General features: G+C 50.3%; 1 protein-coding gene across 1 annotated transcript; it reads left to right on the forward strand.

Moving 5' to 3' along the window:
* Nucleotides 1–151: 151 nt before the first annotated feature.
* On the forward strand, nucleotides 152–22,683 carry LOC103769890 (mucosa-associated lymphoid tissue lymphoma translocation protein 1-like; the record flags this gene model as incomplete). Its single annotated transcript, XM_008937167.1, has 13 exons — nucleotides 152–270; nucleotides 587–740; nucleotides 1,197–1,375; nucleotides 2,799–2,895; nucleotides 4,296–4,322; nucleotides 4,720–4,923; nucleotides 9,726–9,903; nucleotides 13,346–13,420; nucleotides 13,986–14,113; nucleotides 14,374–14,505; nucleotides 14,652–14,803; nucleotides 20,715–20,840; nucleotides 22,324–22,683. Coding segments are annotated over 13 exons (1,931 nt in total), but the record flags the coding sequence as incomplete, so codon positions are not given.
* Between the last annotated feature and the right edge of the window lie 2,289 nt (nucleotides 22,684–24,972).

A 24,972-nucleotide genomic window follows, 5' to 3' on the forward strand; every position in this document is an offset into this window, starting at 1 on the left:
CCCTGGGCTTCCGCACCTCTCGCCCTCGCGGGCGGGGTGGGTGCCGGGGGTCCCCTCTTGCCACTCAAGGGCGAAGGGTGGCAGCGAAGCCCCTCCCCCCGGGTTGCGCCCACCGGGTTGTTTTGACGTCCGCATGCCTGTCCCTCCGCAGCCATTGCCATCACCGAGCAGCCGGTCTCCATCTCGGTCCCGGTGGGGTACTCTTTCACGCTGCGGTGCAGAGCCAAGGGCGGCACCTCGCTGCAATACCAGTGGTTTTGTCAGCACCAGGTAACTGCGGGAGCAGAGGTGGCCCTGGGTAGGGTCCCTGACTGTGGTGATGGAGCTGGGCCTCTGCAGGCAGACCTGTGGGAATCGGGAGGCAGGAAGGAGAGGGGGATAGGATGCATGTGCATGCCGAGGGCTTCCATGGATGCCGGGGAGGGATGTGCAATGGGAAGGCGCCTTCTCCTGCATCCCCGCAGCTGGAGGAGGGGAGGTGACTGGGGATTTCCACTTTTCCTGCACTTACAAGGGGCCTCCTGGTGCCTTCTACTACCAGCGATGAGAGGGGGCTCGCTGCCCACTGCTTGTGTTTTCCTTTTAGTCTGCCTGCCAGCAGATTCCTGGTGCTACCCAGGAAGACTTGCCTGTCACTGCGCAGCAGACCCAACTCTACACCTGCAGAATCAATGACCGCCACAAAAATGTCATCTTCTCTGACTGGGTGAAGGTGGAGGTCCATCAGTGTGTCGCCAGAGGTACGAGAGTGTCTTCCAGCTTTTCCATATGTTATGCTGTGCCTGGTGATCTTGTGCAGTTCCTGGGGCAGTGTGTCCTTGCTCAAAAATCACAATACAGAAGGATTGCTCCAGCGATGTGAGTCTGCAGGTCTAAGCCAGACCTCTGCTTCCATCCTCTGGATGGTTCATGTCCCTGTCATGGTCCCAGTAACTCTGGCTGCAAGTACCTGCTACAGAGGCAGGGCCTTGGTGTGTCATTTGCTATCGCAGGTGTCACTCTCAAGGCTTCCCTGCTCCCAAAGCAGAGGGGTGCAGCAGTGACACTACAACCACAGCTGCCCTGTGGGACCACATCTCTTGGTGCAGGTGGATTTTCTTCTCACTTTTTTGGCAATACACACGGGGGGGGGGAAATATGACCATTGTTTTCTGTCTTCGTGGACGGAGGACCGATTCTGTGTCGCTGCTTCACAGGACTGCCCCCTCTGCTCTGGCGAGGAGAACCGGTCATTGTCCTCAACCCCACCGAGCAGAGGGTGGAGGTGGGGAAGCCGCTACAGCTGCAGTGTGCTGCCATGGGGGTCCCAGCCCCCAGCTACCAATGGTACCGGAATGGGAACCCGCTGGAACACCAGAAGAGAAAAAAACTCTGGGTAATGTTGCCTTGGAATAGTTCGAGAACTTTGGCTGCTGAAGTGGGTGATGGGAGAAGCTCGTAGCTGGATGGTGGGCGTGGGAGAGCCTCAGAAGCCTTGGAGAAACTGATGAGAATTATGTTCTTGTCATGCTGGCCATGATAGGTGGCAGGTCCTTAAGCCTGGCTTGTGCTTTGATCTGGGTGCTCAGGTGAATGCCAGCAGAGAGCAGGCTCTCCTTGCCTGTCCTCCTCATCTCTTCAGCCCTTGAGAAGCAGCCTGGTGTGCTGCAGTGTTGTGAGAAACCACTCCATGTACGGCCCCTGTTGCTTTGATAACTGACTGAAGGACTCCAGGTGAAGAGGGAATACACTTTATGAGCTTCTTTCAAAGCTGAGGATGTTTCCCTGAGAAGTAACTGCTTCATAGATGCGTCGAGGGCTCTCAGCACATCTCTTGTGCCTTTTTGCAGCAGTGACACAAGAACAGCTATCGTATGTCTGTGCAGGGGATTGTGGAGTGATGAAGCTGCGGGAGTGCTGTCTGCCTGCAGGAAAGCTAGGAGAAGTGGTTAGTCTTGACAGAACAGAGGCAGGGAGGCAGTAAAAGGTCTGGGTTTATTTTGGGTCACTGGTTGAATGTAAATCATTGCTGTCTTCTTGGAGCAAGAAAACTGGATTTCCTCTTGGGGCATCATGTGAAGGCTAACAAAGATGAGATCCGGTTTTTTCTCAGGAGTGATGGTTAATATAGAGGATGGTTGCTTCAGACTGCACTTTTCACAAGGAAGTTCAGGGTGGGGATTAGGAAGAAGATTTTCATTTGGAGGTGGGTGGTGCTGCTGCAGTGAGATCTTTGTCCTTCTATGTTTTCAGCACTCAAATAGACAAAGCCATGGGCAACCTGGCCCAGTGGTGGCTTTATTTCCTCTCTGAGCAGGAGCCTGGGCTGGAAAACTACAGAGGTCCTCACCAGGCAGTACTGCTCTGACTCTTATCCCATATCAAGAGAGGTGGATAAGAATAGAAAACTTGCCAGAAGAGAGCAATGGGCATGATCAGAAATCTAGAAAATGTAATCTAGGGGATAAACCAGACAACGTTCCCATGTTGGCCACGCATTGTCCTCCCAGTGTGGCTCCTGGGGCAGAGTGTGTCTATGACACAGGGTTTCAGGGCTGCTGGAGAGAGAAAGGAAGGTATTTGGGCAGGGGATTCTGGCACTCTAGGCACTGAGGTCAGCAGCAGACCTTAGTGTGTGGCCTTACTGAGCTTCTTAGAAAGACGAAATAATGGGAAATCTTAGCTCTCTGAGGCAAGGAATGAGGTTTCAGCAAACAGCAAGAAAAAAACATTCCAGGAACGTGGGTGCCTTTCACATACTGGCAGGGGGCCTCAAACTTCCACCATAAATAACGTGATTTAACTTCTGATCTCTCTAGATCACCCGTGCAAAGGTCAGTGACTCTGGCACGTACCTCTGCTGTGCTTCCAATAGCCATGGAGAGCAGTGGACCAATGCTGTGGATATTCACATAGGTGAGCAGAGCCAACCTGTGTCTGCTTCGCTGCCAATCAGCTTCTAGTATGAAAAGTAATTAGAGGGCAGAAAAGAATTCAGTGCTCTCGCCTGGAAGTGCCCAGCTGATGAACAAGGAGCTTGTGTCACCCTGTGGCTCCCTCTGTGCAGGAGAGGCTGGACTCTGGGATGTGGGGTTAGGAAGTAGGATGTGTGGCTCTGACACGTGCACTTTCCACTGGCTTGGATGGACCTTGCACGCTTTGAGTAACAAAAAGAAAGGCCACTGGTTTTAAATACTGCTTCTGCAGGGAGCTGAAGCTAAGACTTCAGGGTAGAGAAGCACTATAGAGCTCTGCAGGGAAGATGGAGTGTCCTGGCAGTGCGGTGGCTGTCATGGGAGCAGCCTGCAGAGCACAGCTTCACACCTTGGATATCCTGGGCCTGATGATCTGAGCCGTTTATTTCGGGATGGTTCAGGCCACTCATGCTGGCAGCCCAGGCCTGATGCTGCATGAGCTGATGGATCCCAGGGTGGAGATGAGTCCCCAGAGCCTCCGGCATGCTCCACCTTCAGTGTGACACCTGCTTTGTCCTTCTGCCTCTTCCTTGGGATAGGAATAGCCTGGGCTGGCTTTGCTGGCTCTTTACTCCATCTAGAGATCTTTCTGTGCCATCAGAGTGCAAATTGTAAACTGTAAAACCAAAGAGCTCTCTCCCTCCCTCATGGCTGGCAAAACGGCATCCAGAGGGGACAGGCAGCAAGAAAGGGAACTGGATTGGGTTGAGTTCACCGTGTTACATCTGGGCAGCTTTAACATGCAACAGGCAGATCTGTCAGAGGCAGAAAAGGATGAAGGGGCTTGTTCCAGTGGCTTCCGAAGCATCCCTGGTGCATTAGCAGTGCTGGTTCAGGTGCCAAAGGTCTTCCAGACCTATGAGATTTATGCAAGTAAAAATAATGTCCTTAATTTCTTCTCTTAGAACCTGTAAGGTTTTAGGATTTTCTCTGGGGCTGGATTTTTTAAATTTATTTTTCATTTAAATAGCAAAAGCTGGAACTGTTAGGGTAATAATGATTTTAAGAGGCTGGGAGTACTGAGGCAGCATTGCTTGTGGAGCTCATGAAAGTGCTGACCCTCTTTCCCCTGGCCTGCTCCTTCTCCAAGCTTTGCTTCCCAGCTGCTCAGGATTTCATAAATCAGGCAGGATTTCATCAGTCCTCCTAAAGCCACCCGACCAGTGTCTTTAAAGTTAGCGACCAGGCTATGAAGAACTTGCCTGAGGAGTGTTGCTTGAGTGGATGCTCCGGGGAGTTTGATCCAGCTTTGCGTTGCTGGGGGATGTTGGAGCAATTTTCAGACCTGTGATGGGAGGTGGCGCTGGGCACGGGCTTGTAATTTCCTGCTTTCTTTTCCAGGTACGTGTTCCCCTGAGAAGTTTTTTGGTGAGTATTGTCCTTTTTAATTCCTGAACAATGATTCCCTTAGTTAAAAGCCAGGGTCTGGGGTGGATGGGAGGACGGGGCAGTACTTTTCCTGGAGGAAACACTTCAAGCCTTTGCGTCCACACTGTCATGGGCTCTGGGCATTTGGGATCAGAGCTGCAAGGTGCAGGATGAGTCCCATCCCCTGCCAACCCCCATTTGTCTCCACAAATAGCATAAGATTATTCCTAACGAGTAACCCAGTCTCATGCCCGCCAGATGAATTTCAAAGCATCGTTCACATTATATATCCTTTCCCTTCCTTGAAATACCTCCTGGATCCTCACCCCAAGAGAAGGAGGTGAGACCTTGCCTCCTGCTGGGCATTTACTGCTTTGTCACTCTGTGTTTCTTTTAGCTACAGGCAAAATAGCACTTTTGGTGGGCAACAACTGCTACTGGCATCATCCCAACCTCATGGCTCCTGTCAGGGATGTGTTTGAGCTGAGGCTTCTTCTGGAACAGCTGGGCTTCCAGGTTGTCTCCCTTCTGGATCTGAAGAAGGCTGAGATGGTGACAGCAGTCAGTCGGTTCCTGCAGCTCCTGGGGAAGGGAGTCTATGGTAAGGCAAAGCCAGCCCAGCTACCTGCCAGTGCCCAGTGGGCAGCAGCTGATGTGCAGGTAGCAGCAGTCCAATGCCAGGGATTTGGCAATTTTCTCAACAGCTGTTGAATTTTAAGAGAAGAAATTGAACTTTCCTCTGTCAGAGAGGACCTGCAGCATGGTCTGCGGCAGTGCCAGGCTTGGGAGAAGCCACCAGATAAAGACCTTTCAGTTTGGCTGGGTTACAGGCAAGCAAAGTAGGTGTTTCTGCATTGTGTGGCTCACCTCCAACTCCCAACAGCATGGTGTCATGCTGAGGTTTTGGGGAGCCAGTGCTTCTTATGGCAAATGGGAGAAGGTGTTTTGGTTTTCCTTAGATGACAAAATTGATTGACTGTTGATTGCCTCCATCACTCTCCTTTGGGGGGGTGAGAGCATCTTTTGAGCTATGACTGCTGCAGCTGGCCATGATTTCCTTGTTTCTCTTCCCCGATGGTCTAATTTTGGCTTCTAACAGCCTTTCTGCAGAAGAGCATTCCCAGCTGCAGATGGCTTTGAGGTTGGGCTTCGAGCAGTCCTCCATGGGAAGCGCTCCCCAAACATAAAACCAACCAGTAGATCTTGTGGGTCTCAAAGCAGGTGTTTGGATTTGCTGGCGGAAGTAGTTTTGGAATTCCTGAGGTTCTCGCAACCTGACAGATAGCCTGAAAACACCTTGCAGATGGTTTTCTTTTTGCTTCCAAACCTCAGCATGAGGCTTATCTTCACCACCCTCCTCACCGTGTGGCATACCAGGGCACTCGGACAGTGAAAGTCAGCGCAGGCCAATTCCAGCCAGTCACTCAGCGTGAGGTTTGGAGGTTGTGCAATGGATGGGGGCACAACCACGAGTGAAATGCTGCGAAGTCCCCTCGTTCTGGGAAGCACTGACTCACTCAGGGAGGCTGAGCTGGCGGGGAAAGGCAGGACACGGTTGTGTCATCTGATGACAGCGTATTCCTATGACTTCATCTCCAGCTTCCTTTTGCGGTTGCTCTCTGAAATCCCCTCGCATCTCAGGCTTTACCCTCTCTCCCAGGCCAGAGTCATCCTTGGGGGGCTGCTGTGTGTTTCTCATGGACGTTGCCATTTTCCTTTCCCTCCATCCTTGGTGCTTCCCTTGCTTTCGTTAGCATCGGAGAGAAAAAAGCTTTGGAAACAGCAAAACCGTTCATGTTGTCATGCCTTATTTAAACTTCTGGTGCTTTTCTGCATTTGTGGACACTGATCCTTCCTGGCAAAATTGATTTTGTGCAATGGTGAGGAAAACATTAACAGCTGAGCTGCTGGACCTTATAAACCTCAAGTGCTTGCTAGGCATAGCCTGCTCTGGATGGTGGTTTTCTTTACAGCTTTCTAAGCTGAGTGTTCTGCTATTATTTGGAGACAGCAAACCCTGGTGCAGGCTGGTCCCAGCAGTGTGATTGAGTCCAGGACTCTTGATGTAATTGGTGGCATCCAGACTTAATGGTGGGGCATTGGGTCAGTCTGCCTGCTGATTGCCCCAGGGTTTCTCCCTCTGAAGTGTGGTGCCTCTTGTTGTGATGTGTATTCCAGCATTTCTGCAGCTGTTTTCCTTACACAAGAAATAAAAAAGAACCAGGTGAAGTACACATCGTTGACATTAACTTGTTAATAAAAATGCACATTTAGAAGAAGCTAACGACTCCTCCTAAACCCCATGTATCAGATTTTCAAGGCGCTAGCTCCAGGATAAACATCTAGAACTGACCAACAAGCTTAGGATTCATATAACTCATATGCATGAGAAGATAGCGGTGAGACAGCAGCTCCAGGAACAACCTTGGCAGCCTGTTAAAACTACAAAGCCCCCGGGGATGGCTGTGATAGCTGGTCCTGTACATCCACGTGTGTGTTTTGGACATGTGCCTGCACAGACGCATGCTGGTGCTTCTACCTGGTTCTTCTTACTTGGGGAATCTGGAGGTGCCATCTCCTGTGTAGCAGCCACCATAGTTGAAGTCAGGAGAGCTTTGCATAGGCATATGGAGTGAAAGAGGGAGCTGGGGAGAGAGGGCTGGCTGGTTTTCACCTGACTGTCTCTGGGATGAAGTGAGAGACTCTGGTCTAGTCCAGACACACCTGTCAGCATGTCCAAGAAGTAAGGCCCACTGTCTTTTGAAGCAGCAGAGATGTTGGGGCTTTCACGTGTCTTTCTGCTGGCACACATCATGTCTTCAGACCATCCTAGCCCACCTACTTCCCCCTCTCATCCCAGGCCCTAAGCCTCAACATCTTGGTTGGCCTTTTTCCAGCTGCTGGACATTCCAACATCTGCTGGCCTTTTTCCAGCTTCCCTGTCTTCCTCTTGAACAGAAGTCCCTAAAACTGGACACAGGATCTAAGTGTCATCTACTCAGTGCCATGGAGAATGGTGACAGCCTCCCTGGTGATCTTGTATCTCCTAGCATAGCTCTGTCCCCAGTCAGTGCTGGCTCATCTTTGGTGTGGTGTGTGCTGTGACCTCAGGCCCTTACCTGCAGGTTTGCTGTTCAGCCAGCACTCAGCCTCAGCCAAAATGATGCCTGGGTAGCACTTTGTCCTTATTCTTGAACCTTGAGGTTTCTTAAGCCCAGAGCAAAAACTGTCTTTATGTTCAGGCACAGGAATATTGTATAGCTGCACGTTCAAGGTTATCCAAAGGCTTCTCTAATTCACTCTGTGAAGGTGGTGGCTCCTCTGGCTGCTTTCCCTCCAGATCTCTTAGAGAAGCTGCAGAGGATTTTTGAAGGCTCCAGACATCCCCTGAGCTGTCTAATTATGCAGCCCTCAGGTGAAGGAGGAATCCCCCCAGATGTTATTTCAAGCATCTTAAAAAAGTCACAAGTCAAAACAATATGTCAGAAATCCAACAAGAGCAGAAAGTTGCAAGTGAAATATGAGGAATATCCGTCATGCCTTAATGAAACTGACATTTCCTGTATTATAAACAGTGCCTGGAGCTTCCCCTTTTTAATTTGGTCCTCGGAAGCTTGTCTCTGATCGGCAGTTTTGGCTCACAAGATGTGGGATGAGCATTGAAATGTTGGCTCAGAATAAAAAAAATCCTTTCCTTCTCTAAGCAAACTGCTGGCTTTCCCCTTTGGGAGGAGAGATTAAGTCCAGGAGATGTTTGCAAAGTTTCTCAGCTGATGTGAAGCTTTGGTCTGTTTTGATCTGAATGCAGATCCTTGAGGTTTATATAGCATGGGGGACAGTTGGTGGTGCACTAAGGGTGCCCAAGACATCAAAAGATAGAAGATTTAATGGTTGGATCATTTTTTTGTGAGCTTTTCCATAAATTTCATTTTTTTTCCCAAGAGTCAGTGATACTGCCTGGTGATGGATGTCATCACCTCACTTTGACATAAAGGAGAGGCAGAGGGATGGAACCCATCAGTGATCAATTACGTGAGGGGCCAAACTTGAAAAGAGGAACTCAAACCTTGTGAGCACCTGTGGAAACAACCATTTGAGTAACTTTCCACTGTCCCATGAGAATAGAAACCAACTTTTTTACTATGACATTGTGTTTCCTTCCTCCATATGATGATATCATGCTTCCAGTCCTTCAGCTCCTGCCCCGTTCACTACATCACTTGCAGCATCAGAGATCAAACCAAGTGTCCAGCAACCAACAGGGGCAGGAACAGTGGAGGGAAAACAGACGAGAGGTTACTCAGTGAAGTGTGGGCTTTGGCAGCAAAGCTGACTGCAGAATGTCTCTTGCTTGTGCCTCTTAGCCACTTGTTCCCATTTCTGAGCTCTCCACTGTCCCTCAGCTGCAGTAGTGCAACTGTTTGCATCACCTCACAGAGCTATTTTTAGCCCATTTCAGTTCCTCGAGTTTGCTTTTGCCAGCATCCCCCGAGCAGCGGCATTGGTGCTGAGAACAGGGTAGCTAGACACTGTGCAGCTTATTTTCTGGAAACTACAGCCCAAGTGGGATTCCTGTACCAATGGAAAGTCCTTCAGTGAACACAGGGCTTGGAGAGAAGCACCAGCTTGGGCTGTGCCAAGCTCTTTAGTGTTGGCTTTCCTTAGTTTTGGTCACAAACCATTACTGAGCTTCACATGCTTAAGAGTAGAACTTGAACCCAAAATTCTTGTTGGGTATTGGACTTCCCACCAGCACCTGGATGAGTCTGACTCCTTCCCCACCACAGAGCTGGTATCTGGTGTGAGATTGTTGAGGCACGTCATCCATGTGTCCTGGACAGCTGGAGAACTCATCTCTCTGTCTCATTTTTCACCAGCTTAGAGGTGTGTCAATACAGGCAGACCTTTGAAACCTGGAGAGCATTTCCCATCACCTAATCCATTGCTAGTCTCTCTTCCAAAGCTAGGAAACTGAGGAGCTCCTCATTTAGAAGGCTGTTAATGTATTTTTCATCATGGTAGGATACTTTGTCATCATTCATGCAAAGAATGATGAACCAAATCTTTGTATGAAGGTGGTGTTCAGCTTGGTAGATGCTGAGCTTGGGTTGTGTAGCACAGATGGTTATGGAAAGGTGTAATCCCAGTCACTTTGGAGTCTCCTGATGAACAGTGCTGGGAACAAGTACAGGAGAGCCTCTCAGGACTGCTTCCAACTCTGCTGAAGGGAATGGATGGGGAAAAAAGCTGAAATTGAGAAGTCAACATAGCTTCAGTTTCCTAGGTGCTGCTCGTCTAGGTCTGCCCTGCACCAGTATCCCTTCAGAGCAGGAGATGGGACACGGCCATGGGGAGTTAGTTGCAGGCCTGCAGTAACTCATCCTCTCCTCTCCTCGTTCCCAGCTCTATTCTACTATGCTGGGCACGGGTATGAACATTCAGGGAGGAACTATATGGTCCCTGTTGATGCTCCACAACCCTACGCCCCTGAGAACTGCATCAGCGTGCAGAGGATTCTCCAGAAGATGCAACAGCAGCAGACGGCTCTGAATCTCATCCTGCTGGACACCTGCAGGAAATGGTAGGCTGCTCTCCCCTCTTCATCCCCTGGGATGGGCAGAACATGGTGTTTTGAGGGGTTGGGGGGAAACAGCTGCCAGCCTCAACCCCAGCTTCAGGCATGGGCTTCTGCACAAGCACGTGAAATGTTCCTGTGGATTGCCAGGTCCACGTCCCCCGCTGTGCTGCTGAACCCAGGCCTCTCTGAAAGTTTATAAGGGTGTGTCATAAAAACAGCCAGACTGTCAGGTCCTCCAGGATGTCCTGAGAAGACCCACTGGTCATGTGTTAGGTTCAGAGAGCATCAGATGCTGCCTGAAATTTGCTGGAAAGAAGGGGCTGGAGACCCTCCCATGATTTTTCAGGGTGAAGAAGCCTGGCAAACACAGGCAAGTCACCTAAAGCCTGCAGAGGGGTGACCCTGCCCTGGCATAATTGACTGAAACTCAGTGTAGGGTTTGTCTTTTTGTGTTTCAGCCTCCTGCACTGAATCACCTGACCTGGCAGGTTGTAGGTGCATCTTGCTGACCTCATGTTTTCCTGCTACGTGTTGCCCACGTGCTCAGGCTGGGACTGTTTAGGTCGCCTGTCTTCTTCTGGCTGTGTTTTTGTTGATGTCTCAGTGAGAAGAATGCAACATGACGAGGAAAATATTTAAAGCTGGGCTACTTTGTTTTTACTGGTCTTAAATGTTTCTGAAGTGGTCATGTCGTGACGTGGGACACAGGCTGCTGCAGAGGACAGAGATCAGTTTTTTCCCCTCTGTCTGTGGAAAGACTGTCCTCCTCCCTTGGCCTGCTCCCTTGGAGATGGGATAGTGTGCTTCTGCGCTTCTGGTAGCCCATCTGAGGGCAGGGTGTGATGAGGAGGTGCCTTTCCTCTTTTGGCATTACCAGCCGTCTCCGTGGAATCTTAATGGCACTTTGGGAAGAGGAAGGGGTGTGGGATCTGCTGCAATGTTCAGGCATGGTTGTGTGGCTGGTTTTCACTCTCCTCCCCCAGACCTCACACTTCTTTCCTCCTCTTTCCCACAGCGAGCCCAGCACTTTGTGCAGTAGGTGTTATCCCTGGGCTTGTAGGGAATTGCTGTAGAAGCTCTGTTGTGAGCTCATTTTTCTCAAGAAGCCAGCAGTTCAGCTCAGCAAAGCCTCTGAATTTCCTAGTTGTGTGTGTTTACGCTGCTATGTTAAACAAGGCTTCCGGGGCCTCCTTTCCCAACACCCTTTTGGTTGGACTGATGCTGCCAGTTGACAGTTTCCTCAGCAGAGCCTGAACCAGGGGGAGCTGTGTCTGTGCAAAGAGGGAACTCACCCAGAGTATCTCCTCACCCCATATGCAGGCATCAGAAATGCCAAGGCAATGAGAAACTCATCTCCCTTTGCCAAGTGGTAGCAGATGTTCAGCTTCAGCAGAGGAGGAACAAGGAACAGGGAGCCCGTGTATAGCCTTGGACATTTATGTGCTGATTTTGGGTGGGTCTGATTACCTCTTCCAGGAATTCATTGATTTATGAGGGTTTCTAGCATGTGTCACTTAGGACAGGAGTAGGACACCATCTCCTATCTGGGATGCAGATCAGAAACAGATTGCGTGAGACGTGCTGTGTAACTGAGACTTTTTTGGGGTCTGAAGCAGGAGGGAGTGCTGCTACCTTCTCTGCTGTCAGGCATCTCCCTCTGTTTGGCCATGTTCTGGAAATGCCTCTGCTGAAGCTTGTCTTCTGCTGGGGCAGGGGATTGTATTCCACACTACCTGGCCTTCCTGGAGCTGTGGATGGTGCTGTCACAAAATGTTTGCATCAGTCCAGGTCTGCAAATCTTTGGGTAGATGTCCTTAGCATGGGGACAGCAGGACCTCAGCTTATTTTGGGATCCCATGTCTAATTTCTCCTTGGAGCTGGAATCACACATTGCTGCATTTCATTTAGGAGCAGCTGAGGAGCAGATTGATCTCTCTGCTCCAATGTTCATATTTAGAAGCATATCTCCTTTTCTACATTTTCTCTTCTGATCATCTTGAGAAAACTGCCATTCAACATCTCCAGACTGCACCAGCAGCAGCAGGTAATGTGCTGGCTGCTGGAGATTACAACCATCCCTTCCACTCTACTTAGCATGCTACCTTCAGTCCCAGGAAGCTGTTATGGAATTTAACACAGGACAACACTGCCTCTGAGCCTGGCTCTTATCCCTGTGCTGCTGGGAGCAGCCCCAAGTCACTGGTGTAAACTGGAGGCAGCTGGTTCCCGTGCTGTTCAGTCTGGCTGCAGTCAGATGGGCAAGCCTTGTCCATTAAATGCAGCCATGATGTCTGTTTGCAGTGGAAACCAGGAGTCACCCTGGATCTACCTGATTGTGGAAATAACAGGGTCTACACTCACTGAGCTGCATCTAGACCAAGGTTCCAGGATCTGTTTTGGGCTTCAGGACCTGGGGGCGTGTCCTGATCCCACCTCTTGGTGAGATCTGGAGGTGCATTTGCTCTAGTGTGCTTTGGTTTGCAGGGGCAGAAGATACGTGCATGGTCTGGAATGGACCTATGGGTTACCCCAGACCCCTGGGACAGGCTGTTGAGCCATAGCCATGCGGTGTGCACACCTCTGACTTCTTTAAGGACTTTTTCCTTGGGCCACAATGAACCTGTAGGTTCTCCACACTGTGCTGCTGCCTGGATTTGTTAAAAGCCAGGCCCAGGAGGGAGGAGGCACAGGTTGCACCCACAGCTTCAGGCTCACTGGCAGGGTGGGGAGCAGCTTACCAGTGTAGACAGGTCAATACCCTGTCTACCCACTTCCTTGGGGTTTGTATTCTTCACAGGACTCCAAACTTTAGCCTCTGTTGCTGCCCAGGTTATATGAGTGGGTAGAGTTGACATGAGGGTTGGTCTCATGAGACCAGACCTGGACTACTGTGTCCAGCTCTGGAGTCCCCAGTACAAGAAGGACATAGACCTGTTGGAGTGGGTCCAGAGTAGGCCACAAAGATGATCAGAGGGCTGCAACCCTCTGACCCTACGAGGACAGGCTGAGAGAGCTGGGGTTATTCAGCCTGGAGAAGAGAAGGCTCTGGGGAAACCTTCTAGTGGCTTTTCAGTATCTGAAGGGGGCCTACGAGAAAGCTGGGAAGGGTATTTTTACAAGGGCTTGTAATGATAGGACAAGGGGTAAGGGGTTCAGACTGGAAGAAGGGAGATTGAAGTTGCCCAGGGACATTGTAGATGCCCCTACACTGGATGTATTCAAGACAAGGTTGGATGAGGCCTTAAGCAACGTGATCTAGTGGGAGGTGTCCCTGCCCATGGCAGGGAGGTTGGAACTAGATTATCTTTAAGGTCCCTTCCAACCCAAACCACTCTATAACTCTTATTGCCATCCATAGGAGATGGATCACGCAGGCTCTGTACTCTCCAGGTCCGTGCTGGTGGATGTCCTCGACACTGACTCATGCCTCCATCTCCTCTTCCAGGTACAACCCGGGGTGTGCCCTCTCCCAGGTACAGCCACTGCAGCCCTGGGGCAATACCGTCTATGGCTACGCCACGTAAGTGCACTTTGCTGTCCCCGCACCCTGCCACAGGACCAAATGCTGGCACAGCCACATCTCGCATCCTTACGGAGGCTTGGGAGGCCTGAGAGGGCTTCTCTCACATTTCCTGTGGCTCTCACCCTCCACGTCTAGCGTTTGCTGTTCAGGCACTTCTTCCCTTCCTCCTGACATCACTAGTGACAGCCTGTGCATTAGTTACAGGTTATGTGTGAAGCTTCTTTCAGCTGTCCTTTCCCAAGGCACATGTGCTGTTAGCAGGTCACCTGAAGCCTCCTGAGATGCTGAGTGTTGTGTATTGCTCTGTGCCAGTTCTGCTGGCTTTTCAACTGCTGTCACCCACCGAAGCTGGCAAAAGAGACTGCACTGTCCCCTTCCATCTCTCTCTGCTGCTTTTTCCCATCCCGTGCCCTTCCCACACTCTCCTGGGCCAAAACCAAGCACTTCGTGTCACTGCTTAAGGAGCAAGCTTGGACTCAGCCAACAGAGTCTGGATGGAGTCACCAAGCTCAGGGCTTTGTGCCCATTGCAGAAATGTGAGGATGAGTCTTTGCTCTTGCAGGAGTGAAGATGCAGAAGCCTATGAGTTGCAGGATGGGGAGTTCAGTTCTGGGATCTTCATGAAATATCTGAAGAAACATATTCTGCAGGAGAAGAAGGTTACACATATGTTAGAGGATGTGTTAGAAGGTAAGGGATGAGCTAGAAACCACTTGCTTCAGTAGCAGGGATGAGGAGAGATAGCAGCAGAAACCAAGTGGCTCCATGCCACCCCACCACAGCCAGCCATCCCTCCCTAAAAACCAAACCACAGGAAACCACAAGCTGTGCCCCGTGTGAGTTTTTAGTAACCTGGCAGCAGAATAGAGCTGCTGATGTAGGGTCTGAAAGACAGGGAGATAAATAAAGAACCTGGAAAGACTTTTGTGCCTCCAAACTCTCTCCCCTAGACATTGGCCGGGATCCCTTAGTCACTGGGAAGCAAGTGATGGAGATCAAACACACTCTGAAGGATGCCCGGTCCCTGACAGACCCCATCTGCCCTGTGGGAGCAACTGCTGAGCACTGGGGATGTGGCCATGGTGAGACTTGCAGGACACGGGGAGGGCTACCAGGTGTGGGGAGAGAAGAGGGCTGGGGGTCCCGGTACCCTTTGGGGACAACAGTCTGCAAGGAGATGTTGATGGGACTCTCTGAGGAGGTGACACCTCTTGGCTTTTCCTTCCAGAGCTGCTGAGCAAAACGGGGACCTTCCCCTGCGGGGCACAAGTGGAGCTCCACTTCCACCGGCTCTTCTCCAATGTGATGTTTGTGTGTGCCAAGCTGCAGCCGCCCCCGCCCCACGTTGCTGACACCCGCCTCCTGCTCTGCCAGCCCGCCGTGAGTCTGCTCCCCTTCCCCTGGATTGCCACTGGGAATCCTTTCCCCAGGGCAGAGGTGGGGGGGTGGTTGGAATGAGCCCAAAGACTCCTGAGGGAAAGGCTGAACCTGCATGGAAAAGAGTCCCCACCTCTGCTACCTCTGATGCAAATAATCCTCTCTGCAAACAGCTCTTCGAGTGCTCTTTCCACGCATTGGTGCCCCATGGACTGCCTGCCATCGCAGAAAGGGTTTGGTGCCAGTTTTGATGCCTTTGACCAGTGATTCCTGGCCTGCCTGATTAAATTACTGCATTTAATCCAACTGAGGTTCTGGTTTCCGTGTTTGGAAGCAGATCTGGCTCTTTGAATCACACCTTCTTAGCCCGCTGTGCTAATCTATCTCAATGCAACAACACTGAGCCAGACCAGCTTCCTTCCACCCTTCCTCACACCTTTCCTAACAGACCACATGCCCAGCGTTGTCTTTTCTGGTGGTCTCCATAGCACCTCTAAGGATTTAATTTGCTGATCCTTTTTGCTAACCATCTTACTCATTTTCTGTAGTCCTTTTGCTGAAGTGTGGCGTGACTGTGGTGAATTTTTCAGCCCTTGTTGCCCGTGGAGGGACTCTGCCCCTAAGTCCACTGTGGTCGCTGATGCAGCGCGGTGCGTCCAGCAGGAGGTTTGGAGCCTGATTCTGCCCCTTTCCAAGCAGGAGGTTTGGAGCCTGATTCTGCCCCTTTCCAAGCTGGAGCATCATTTGCCCTTGTGAGCTCCCTAACCATGCATGAAAATTGTGTGTGTCTGCATGTGCTTGTGTGTATCCCTCCTTGTCAGTGATTGTGGGGAAATGAGGGACCTTTCAAACAGCTCCTGCGTCCAGAGCTGTCTCAAGAGGGGTTGGGGAGACCATATGCTTTCATCCACATTGCTGGATGTAAAGCTCAACAGGAGCCAGCCCCGTGCACTCACAGCCCAGAAGCCCCTGGCAGCCTGGGCTGCAACCCCAGCAGCATGGGCAGCAGGACAGGGAGGGGATCCTGCCCCTCTGCCCCGCTCTGGGGAGACCCCCCTGCCGTGCTGGGGCAGCTCTGGAGTCCTCAGCACAGCGGACACAGGGAACTGCTGGGGGCAGGGACCTGCTGGAGTGGGGCCAGAGAAGCCCCAGCAATGACCCGAGGGGGGAACCCCTCTGCTGGGAGCCCAGCAGGAGAGAGTTGGGCTTGGGCAGCCTGAGAGGAGAAGACTCCAGCTGGGGAGACCTTCTGGGGGCCTGCCAGGACTTCAAGGGGCCTGTCAGAAAGCTGTGGGGGGAGACATTTGACCAGGGCCTGTTGGGACAGGACAAGGGAGGATGGTTTGAAACTCAAAGAGGGAGATTGAGACTAGAGAGAAGGAAGAAATATTTTATGCTGAGGATGGTGAGAGCCTGGCCTAGGTTCCCCAGAGAGGTGGTCGCTGCCCCATCCCTGGAACCATTCCAGCTGCGGTTGGCCAAGGCTCTGAGCAACCTGCTCTGCTTGCAGATGTCTCTGCTTGGTGCAGAGGGGGTGGACTAAATGACCTTGAAAAATCCCTTCCAACCTAAACCAGTCTATGATTCTATGAAAAAGGGACTGAGTGTAGCCAGGGCAGTAGAATTCTGGTCCCTGTCGTTCTCCACAGCGGTGCCAGCTCACACTGACCTCCAGTGGTGTCTGCTGACATGGCAGCACATCCTCCCACCAGACTGCGATCCATCTGCCCCACATTAGACATCCACAGCAGGGCCACCCACTGTTTCCTGTGGGACCACAGAGAGACACATGGGTGTCTGCAGGAGGGCACCTGGCTCCTTTCAGGATCTGGACAAATGTCTGCATCCTCACTGTGCCAGCCCTCCATAGGGATGCCGAGAGGTGCTGGGGGACCATCTGAGCCACACTTGCATAGCTGAGATGCAGGAGCTGGAGCCTGAAGGCCAACAAAACCAGGCTTATGGTTTTGATGAGGTGCATGTTGTGAGCCATGGGGAACGAACCCAGGGAGCTGTTTGGTTGAGGAAATGGCAGTTTTCCCACTGTTTGCCACATCCTGCTTATCAAAGTGACTTAAGTAGAGTGCCTGGGCTTGCTGTAGGGCTTGCCAGAGATAATTATGATGGGGTTTTCTAGCACTGATCGATTTTCTTTGGTTGAGGAGTGGTTGTGTTCTCTCCCACACTGTGTCTTTCCTGGCTTGCATTTTTACTTGATAAGCACTGTCTTCAGAGAGAGACACACGTAGAAAGGAATGGTGCTGAGGGCTGAGACATTCCCATTTCCGTGATCTGGAGCTATTTGATCTAATGGTCTCTCCAGTCACCCTTTCCCCAGGTTATTTAGAACACCTTAAACTCCAGGTTTCAGCCAAAACTCCAGGCTTGCCAGTTCCTGGACATCATCTTTGTTAAAAAATGCATTCCACAATGAAGAAACAAATTGTGAATTGGCTAAAAAGATTGGTTTAGAAAATCCTTTTCTCTGTTTCCTGATTCTTACACAGCCACAACTGATAAAGGAGACCAATGGAAGGAAATACTCACTTACATGTGCTGTAAGAAGTTTGGGAAGTCATGGGGACAGGAGGCTTTCAAGGCTGGGAATTGAGTAGATACATGTGGATACTGAGTTGCTGTCAGCCAGTGGGCTTTGAATCTTACATGTCAGAGCTTTAACTGACCCCTTGAGATTAAGTTGCTCCTTGCCCAGGTGAAAGTCTTGAAGGTCACTAGGCTGGAGGACTGTGTTCCTGTGGGACATGGCCCTGGAGAGATGAGAGGTCCAGGAGAGCTGGTGGATTTTCAAGGATCCTGATGAACAGGGAGTTGAGCAAAGGCAGCAGGAGGCCTGCAGGGACGTGCTGGGGGCTCCTAACTGAGCTTACACATGTAAAGGAAGTGTGCAAGAGGTGGAAGCAAGGACAGGTGTTGTAGAAGGACTACAGAGACGTGGTTCAGGCACATAAACAGAATGAATATTCACAAATCCAAGGGACCTGACAGCGTGCAGCCATGAGTGCTGAGTGAGCTGGCCATGACACTGCAAGCTCCATCAGCTCATGGTGGTCTTCCTGATGCCTGGAAGAAAGCCAGTGTCACTGCTACCTTCCAGAAGGTCAAGAGCAAGAATTTGGGGAGCTACAGGCTGGTCAGCCTCACCTTGATCCCTGGGAAGGAGGCAGAGACAATAATCCCTGGAGCCATTTCCAAACATAGCAAGAGCAAGAAGATGAGTGGGAGCAGTCAGCATAGATTACAAAGGGGAAGCCATGCCTGATAACGTTCTGGCCTTCTGCATTGAAATGATCTGTTTATGAGAGGAGAGCAGTGGATATTGTTTGTCTTGGTTTAGTAAGGCTTTCAACACTCTCTTCTACAACATCCTCATAGACAACCTGAGAATTTAACAGACTAGATAAGTAGATGGTGAAGTTAATAGAAAATTAGTATGAAGTCCAGCTGGAGGCCACTAATGGGGAGCCCCAGGCATCACTACTGGGGCCAGTACTGGTTTACATCTTCACTAATCATCTGGATGATAGGGCAGAGTGTACCCTCGGTAAGTGTGCTGCTGGCTCCAAACTGGGAGGAGTGACTGATGCACCAGAGAGTTGTGCTGATACCCAGAGGGACATCCCCCTGTACTCAGTGCTGAGGAGGCCACACCTTGAGCACTGTGTTCAGGTTTGGGCACCTCAGTATAAGATATCAGGTGCTGGAGTAGGTCTAGAGGAGGGCAGCAGAAAATTACAGAATCGTGGAATCGCTTAGGTTGGAAGATGCCCTAGAGATCATCTAATCCAACCTCCCTGCCAAGGGCAGGGATGCCTCTCAACTAGACCAGGTTGCTCAAGGCCTCATCCAACCTGGCCTTGAACACCTCCAGGGTGGGGGCATCTGCAACATCTCTGGGCAATCTATTCTAGAGTCTCGCCACCCTCATATTGAAGAGCATCTTCCTAAGATGTAGTCTACACCTACACTTTCTAGTTTAAGACCTAGATAGATGTAGTCTACACCTTCAGTTTAAGACCATCTCCCCTTGTCCTGTCAAGCTATGGATGCTCCATCACTGGAGGTGTTCAAGACCAGGTTGGATGGGGCTTTGAGCAACTTTGTCTAGTGAGAGATGTCCCATGGCATGGAAGTTGGAACTAGATGGTCTTTAAGGTCCCTACCAAGCCAAACCATTGTATGATTCAGATTCTATGATTGTTGAGTTTGTGCTAGTCATGTCTGTAGTACTCTGAGTATTTTTTTTTGGCTGAAAAAAAGGGTGGCCCAACCTCAAGGGCCTCAAAATTGCAGAGCAATCAACAGACGTTTGGGAGGAGAGACTGCAGCATTAGCACAGATCTGAGCATCCCTCCCCTGCTAGCTTAAACCCAGTTGCTCCCCCTGGGCAGAGCTGGTGGCACATACACTCTGTCCTTCCTTAAGCAGGTGTTGGAGGACACAGTAAGGCCACGCTGCTCCTCCTTGCAGTCCTCCTGCTGCAGTCCCACGTTATAGGCACCCAGGCTGCTTCATGCCTCCCTTTTTGGTCTCCAGGTTTAGTTTAACCTGGCTGCTGGTCTCAGCACAGCAGTGAGGGCATCAGGGTAGCTGGGAGCGGGTATGTGCTGTGGTGGGGCAGGGCAGGAGAGGGCAGTGTTCGTTTGCAGAAGATGCTCTGAGTTGCAGCCTCGTCTCCTGGCACATCTGTGTCCCTTTCTGCCAGCTCCATTCACTGCCCTGATCTCCCCTAAGCTCCCTCTGGTTTATCTTTCCAGTAATGAGTTGCCAAGTGCAGAGATGGGATTTGGCTTTGCTTTGTTTGGAGATAAATGGGATCTCTTCAGCCTGCCTCTAGTGGACCTACTGGATCAGCAGTGGTGTTTGCTCCTGTTCTTCCAGCTTTGCAAGCAGAGGTGACCCTGATGCCTCCAGATGTCAGCCAGCATTTGCAATCCAACATTTTAGTTTCTATCCGCAATATTCTCCTGACCAGAAACAAATTGCTTTGGCCGCTTGCAAGCAGCAGTTCAAGGAAGGTCTGTAAAGGCTAGCAAGAGCTGCCAGGGCTTTTCTAACCTCTGCCTCTCTGCAATGCCCTTTGGCCTCCTTCCTCATCATGCCCAGCGCAACTTCTGCCAACAGCAAGGAAGTTTTGCAAGGGTTGAACCTTCCTTGTGCACCATCGGCTTTATCAGTGGCTGCACATCCTAGTGTTGGCCAAGCCAGGCCAGCAGGACACACTGTGGTAGCTGCCAGAGCCAGCTGGCAGAGGAATGCACCTTCTCATGGAAGGGGCTGGTGGACTGTGGGCTGTCACCCATCTTAGAGGGCTCTAATCCAAAGCAAGATGCCATTTCATAAGACCCTTATTCCCTTGTCCCTTCTTGTGCTATTGGTGGCTCCAAGGTATGATTGTTACTGAAGAGGATCTCACAGAGATGTGGCTGTTTTGGATAGGTTTAATGCGGCAAGAATTGACAGTTCTGTAGGTGGTAGGAGGCTAACCTGGCATCGGGTGCACCTCAGAGCTTCCTCTAGTCATGCCCTTGGAAAACTTGCTCCCTCCTCGACACACCGCTTACGCTACAAATGGTTGTGATCCCGGGTGTTGCTGCTCTCCACTCTGCTGGAAATCTCATTCTACCTCAGGTTTCCCAGTAGCTGCACTCGGGGGATGATCAAATAGGGCTCCCTGTTGATAGACACAAGGCGAGTGTGTAAAATCTCTGTTTCTGCTCCTTGCATGCTGTAATACTCACACGAGTATAAGCAGCATTTCCACCCAGCAAAATGTCAAGGCCATGGGCCAGCCCTTCTGAGTGCAGGGAAGCAGCACGTTTCATGGGCAGTTGCACCTCCATGCCCAGGCTGATGCTGAAACTTCCTTGCCTTTGCTCTTGTTTTTCTGACCCAGGAGATGGATGATGTGACCACCCTGAAGGATAGTCGCCTGGACCACGTGGAGTCTCTGCTCGCCTCCGTGTGCAAGCGGGAGGAGGTGGACTGTGTCTTCCAGCTCTGTGGACTACAGAAGATTCAGGTAGAGAGCTGCCAGGTTCAAATCTCCATGGTTCTCCTGCACCCTTACATAACTGGTAGTCCCCATCACCACTGGCTCAAGCTGGATATGCCTCTCTGTGTGTCTTGAGACTCCACGTGGACAATACTTGGCGTGTGTCAGTGGAACGTTCAGATTGATGTTAGAGGAGCTTGTTGATCTTCAAGGCACAAAAGAGCATCCTTTTTCTCTTGATTCACTGTGTTTTCTGTGCTGACCAGCCAGGGAGGCTGTTCTTTGCCTTTATCAGCCTAGGGGAGATCAGACTAGCCCAAATATTTCAAATGAAGGATGTCTCACTAAACTGTGTGCTTGCGTGAGAGATGGATTCGCCCATTGGTGGGAGGGTTTATCCAGCCGTCAGGTTGACACTACCAAGCCTGATCCAAGCTGTGTCTCTTTGGCACACTTCAAAAGACCCTTGAACTATTTAAAGACCTCAAGAGACGCAGAATTGCTAGTACCTTTATTTGTCTCTTCCAGCATCTTTCCCCAAATAGTAGTGTGCACCTTGTGTCTTGTTTGCTTTTCTCCCCCTGCCCTTTAACACCCAGCCTGTGGATCTTGCCAGCTGCTTATCTGCTCTGCTCCATACAGGCTCACACCAAACGTTGCTCTCGAGCTGCTGCCTGGATCTGCCTACAACAAGCTCTGTTTGCTGAGTGCGTGACATGCCTCAGCATATGGCAGCTCTTTAAGTCCTTGATTGTTCCTGGAGCTGTTTTCTGAACCCATCCCAAGTGTTCAGCGTTGCTTTTAAGTGCAGACATGAGATCTGGCCCCTGTGTTGCCTGCCAAAATCTTCTTCTTGCTCCATTATATCTCTCCCTGCTTTGTACAGCCAGGCGGCTCAGGCACAGCCCTGTGCTAGGGGTTCACGTTCAGGATCTGGCTGCCACAAATACGATTATTTTATCATTTCTTCACCATCTTTTATAAAAATCTAAAACAGTGCTAGCTGTGAATGGATCCCTGTGGAGTGCTGCTGTTTAAAACTGTTGGCTTTTACCATGTGATATGTGTTTTAAGTTTTTTTTAGTTTTCCTATCCCTTCCCTCACGTGCTTTCCTCTCATGTGTGCAGCAGTCCCATGCCACAGCCAGGATGGCTGTTCCTCACATGGGTGCAGTTTGCTTGGGTGCAGTCCCTCTCCCCTCCTGCTCCCCTTTGCCAGCATCTTGGGGGTGATGCTCTCAGCGACAGCGCCCTGACCGGGCTGATGAGTTCTCGAATGAGGTGGCCCAATTTCAGGAGAAGTCGTGAAATCCAGAAACCGTGGCTGAGGCCCACAAACGTCATGAGTGTATGGAACAGCTCATTTTCTCTGGCAGTAGCGTTGCTCCATTACGCCACAGCATGGGGCTGTGAGCCTGCAGAACAGCCAGCCAAGTAGTGGAAAAGCTCTGCTTGGAGTCTTAGCCTCAGATTCACAATTCATGTTGTGGCCTTTGCTCTCCCTTTCCAGACCGACGTGGTCCTGCAGTTGGATTTGCATTACACCCAGCTGAGAACAAAGCAGAGGACTTGTGAAAGCCTTCAAACAACCCTCCAGAAATCTCTGCTAGGGCAATTTTTCAGACAGATTAATTACTCCCAACCAGACTACCAGATAACTTGTGCCAGTGCAGATGTGTGCCTCTGGGACGGGTCGGCACCGAGCATGGACTCAAAGGGACAAGCATCACTGAGGACAGGTTATGGCCACAGCTTGCCCAGCAGCAACCCCTCCAACGCCAGCAGTGAACCGGAGGAGAATGATGAGGGCGACCTGAGTGACCTCTGCTCAGCACTGCTCCGGGCTGGCCCGGGGCAAGGCTACCCCTGACACCCATGGACTTGGGAATTGCTATTTTTAAAAGAGGCAGTAGTTATTCCAGTGCTAAATCCATCAGAATCCATCAGCTGTTTTCCAGCCTCCTTGATCGCCCTGTCCAAATGAAGTCAAGGCTGCCCTTTTGGAAAGCCTTCTCCCATCTGCACCCTGTGGCGTGGAAATAACCCCGGTCCCACAGGAGTGGTTGGGATCAGCGAGGAGTCATTGTCATATCTGGTGGGGGTCAGAGCCACCCAACAAGTCAAAACATCACCAGGCAAAACTCAACGTCGCTTCAGGTCAAGAGCACTGGCTGATGTTTTCGGAGGCAAACGTGACAGCATTAAAAGTGATGAGAAACTCACAAACACTATGGACTCATGCTAGAGCAGCCTCAAAACCCAACTACAGCTGCTGACTCTCAATACACTTGTGCAAGGGACACAAGGTTTGGCCAAGGGAACCGGGAGAAGCTGTGTGAATGTGGAAGTTCTTCCCCTGAGGCCGCAATGTGGTTTTCTTCCCTTGCCAGTCCTGCCTGTGTCAAAGCAGGTTTTAAGTTATGCATGTATGTGTTTCTACAGAATGTATTTACACCTGGGGCAAGACAATTGCTTACCAGGAAAAGGAAGGTCAGATGTTCCGTCAAGTATGTGTTTACAATGGAGGCTTGTTTTCCGTCAGTAGTAGCCACCAGGCAGGGAGCACTTACACATGCCCTTTCTAGCATGGTACACAGAGGTGTTAAAGGCTGTTACATCCTGTACAGTCCTGAGTTCCTCTCAGGAAGAATTTCCTACGTGTGAGAGATGGAAAAGCTCAGGACAGAGGAGGAAGAACCTCAAAAAAGTTAGTAGTGCAAATTTTTTTCTGACTGTGTGCATTCACTGTGGGCAACCTCAAACACTATCTTTCATGGAGAACCATCTGTCCAGAGACAGTCCCAGATGAGCAGGGCCCAAAGGACAACCCAAGTGAGTGCAGTTCCCTTCCTGCCTGCCTCTCTAGTGTTTGTTTGCTAAAGGTTTCAGCATGGCTCAGCAAGCACCTGGGAGGGTGGTTAAGAACCCCAGTGAATGTGGGATCTACATCCTTGGAGAAAGGTCACTTGGAACTGGAGAAGGTGCTGATGAACTGATCTAAACTGGTGGGGTGCTGGACCAAAGACTGCCAGAGGTCCCTTCTGGCTGTTGTGGCCCTGTAAAAGAAAGAACTTGGAGATCAAAGACTTCTTGAAAGGTCAAGGGTGACAGGGTGGGGAGAGTGCCTAAGCTCTGCCTTCTATCTTGGTCTAAAAAAGGGATGGAGAGAGCATTTTCTAAGTTTTTGCTTCTCCTTCAGTAGTGAAGATACTTATATCTTTGTCTATGGTGTCTGTTGCATCATGGAAAAATATTAAATGTTCCTTCCAGATAAACCATCCTACAAGTGCTGGAAACCTGTCCAAAGAGAACAGAGGAGGCTCTTACTCTCCTCACAGTGAGTAGAGCCAAAGGAAAGAAGAGAGGCCCCATCTAGCTGAAGTCTAGAAAGTCTCCTAGGAAATATGTAAAGCTCAAAAAAACCAAAAAATGTACAGGATGTAGTTTAAATAAGATAGAATGATAGAGAAGCTAAACTAGAAAATAGTAAACTAATTGAAGGGAGGACCAAAGATCAATTCAACACCAGGAAAAACTTAGGACAGGTCAGTGGGAATGGCTGTACAGGCATCTGTAAGGAGCTGGGAATCTTGTTGCCTCTATGAGGATTACACATGCCCTCCTGTGCTATTAGGGCAAAATGTTTGTGGCTCATGTCATCATGGCAAATGTCACTTCCTGTAAATGTTAATCTTATTCAAAATGAGGCTGTGTGGGTTTTTTTTCTGTATAAAACACTATTGATGTTTTTGAAGGCATAAAGCTTCATGTGGCTCTGAGTTAACTGTCATCACCTTTGCCTCTAATTGCCAAGGTGTGACCAAGTATGAACCTACTGGGGTTTCATGCTTTGAAATCTAGTTTCTAGTCTCTTACATGTGAGAATTGCTTCTTTTTTTAGATAACTGCATACTGAAGCTTGGATTTAGAAGGTGACACTAGATGACACGAGATAGGATGAAATAATGTCAGGTGAAATGTGTAGATAAAATAATGTCCCTGATAAAATCCCTGCCATCAGTTCTCCTGCTCCTTCGAGGAGACCCTGCAGCCAAGCTCAGGGCTACCACCACCACATTTCCATGCATATCAGTCAACAGTGTGCTGCAATGGAGAACACAAGCAGTTGCAAAGCTGAATCACAAAGGTGGAGTTTGAT

Source organism: Merops nubicus, unplaced genomic scaffold, assembly GCF_000691845.1.
Source record: "Merops nubicus isolate BGI_N331 unplaced genomic scaffold, ASM69184v1 scaffold5680, whole genome shotgun sequence".
In the NCBI taxonomy this organism is placed as follows: domain Eukaryota; kingdom Metazoa; phylum Chordata; class Aves; order Coraciiformes; family Meropidae; genus Merops; species Merops nubicus.